A 2065-nucleotide genomic window follows, 5' to 3' on the forward strand; every position below is an offset into this window, starting at 1 on the left:
GCAAACTTTACCCAAAATTAGGCCTTAAGGCAAACCTCTGCCCCGAAAAGTTAGGCCTAATTTATTACAAACCTCTACCTTGCGATTTTTTTAAAATATTTGACTGAATGGGGGTTCGAACCAGAAACCCATGAGTGTTTTGGCAAAGGCCAATAATTAAAGATTTCAAATTTGAGGGACAAAAATTAAAGACCAGTGCCTTTAAAGGACATTCCGCACAATTTTTTTTTTAAATTGGCCAGTTAACTGACTTCACTCATATTTATAAGTGATAATAAACCTTGCAGAATATGTTGGCAAAGCCCACGAGAGAATAAGAAATGTTTAGTATACAACCGTAGGCCCATGAATGGCCCATAAGCCCAGATTTTGAATAGTTCCAACATACAAGCCCATAAAGGGTAAACACGACTATCTCAAAAACCCTACTTTTATATCTCCTGTTATCACCTCACTCGCCACTTCCTCAACAAACCACACCAAAACCTTAACCCTAATTCCTTACTTTCTCTCTCACTTTCAAGATGCCGCCAAAGTTCGATCCATCCCAAGTTGTGGAAGTTTTCGTCCGTGTGACCGGTGGTGAAGTGGGAGCAGCATCTTCACTCGCACCCAAAATCGGTCCACTCGGTCTTTCCCCTAAAAAAATCGGTGAAGACATCGCTAAAGAAACCTCAAAAGACTGGAAGGGTCTACGTGTCACCGTTAAACTGACTGTGCAAAACCGTCAAGCTAAGGTTTCCGTTGTTCCTTCAGCAGCAGCACTTGTTATCAAGGCTTTGAAGGAACCTGAACGTGACAGGAAGAAAACAAAGAACATTAAGCATAATGGGAATATCTCACTTGATGATGTTATTGAGATTGCTAAGATTATGGCACCAAGATCTATGGCTAAGGAGTTGAGTGGAACTGTTAAGGAGATTTTGGGGACTTGTGTTTCTGTTGGTTGTACTGTTGATGGAAAAGATCCTAAGGATTTGCAGGATGAGATTTCTAATGGTGATGTCGAGATTCCCGAGAACTGATGATTCGGTTTGAGGTGGTTATGTTCTCATTTTGCTCTTATAGTTTATGTATGTTTTATTTATGTTGTTTGTTTTGAGGATGCTACCGAGGATAATTTTGATATGATTATGGAGTAACATTGGATTATTTTCTTCGGAAAAAATGTGGTTTGGATTTTGTTTTTTTGTGGTTTAGTATTGCTTTATTACTGTTCTACTTTATATAGTCTGGCTAGTAGTTTTTATTGCTTGATGTTACTGTTTTTAATTTGTGAAATGCCTTCAAGGTTATCTTTGTTTGGTATGAAGTTGGAATTTGTTGCCTAGTCGGATAGTTCTTAGGTCCAAATTCCAATACTTTGACATTAGTAGTAGTAAAATTGCTTGAGCCGTGTCGTTTGGAAAAGGTCTCGGCCATACTTCACTTGTGGGATGATACCACTTATGTTGCAGTGGTTGTAGTAAAGTTGCTTAACCCTTGCATCTACAAACCTCCTACCTGTTTGTTCCTTAACTGTTTGGTATAATTTGGATGAAACCTAGAGCACATTGAGAAGTACTGAAGAGGTTGTTATCCTCTTATGAACCTTGAATTGATCAAGGTGGGTTGGTCCTTTTTTGTTGTCAAAGCTCTCTTATAAAAGGTTCACTAAACTCATTATGGTGTTCTGAAACATGTAAATTTATTCTGTACATGTTTGCACTACTAAGAATATCCGTTATGTCCATTTATTGTGTCGAAGAAATTGCTTCTCACTATGATTATAGTCCAGTATAAAACCAAATTGTATGTTGGAAGTGTTACTGATCAAAAACACACCTTAAACCTTAACTATTGCGTTTTCACAAGTCATACCCCCAACTGTCAACTATTCGGTGTTGTGTTCCTTTTTTCTATGTTAACGAATTCCATGGGATACCTCACACCAACAATTGGTACTAGGTCATTCTATCCACCAAAAAAATCACCTAGTGTTTTTGTCTCCGCTGAATTTGAATTTTGAGACCTTAGGATTCTCAACATCACTAAGCCACACCTTTGGGGACGACCTTACCACTGT

The 2065-nt window shown here is 38.3% G+C and overlaps 1 protein-coding gene across 1 annotated transcript; it reads left to right on the forward strand.

Annotated features, from left to right (window-relative positions):
• Positions 1-447: 447 nt before the first annotated feature.
• LOC132052785 (large ribosomal subunit protein uL11x) lies at positions 448-1330 on the forward strand. Its single transcript, XM_059444469.1, has one exon. The coding sequence runs from the start codon at positions 525-527 to the stop codon at positions 1023-1025; it is 501 nt and encodes a 166-aa protein (XP_059300452.1). The 5' UTR covers positions 448-524; the 3' UTR covers positions 1026-1330.
• The last annotated feature ends 735 nt before the right edge of the window (positions 1331-2065 follow it).

This window comes from Lycium ferocissimum, chromosome 4, assembly GCF_029784015.1.
Source record: "Lycium ferocissimum isolate CSIRO_LF1 chromosome 4, AGI_CSIRO_Lferr_CH_V1, whole genome shotgun sequence".
Lineage (NCBI taxonomy): Eukaryota > Viridiplantae > Streptophyta > Magnoliopsida > Solanales > Solanaceae > Lycium > Lycium ferocissimum.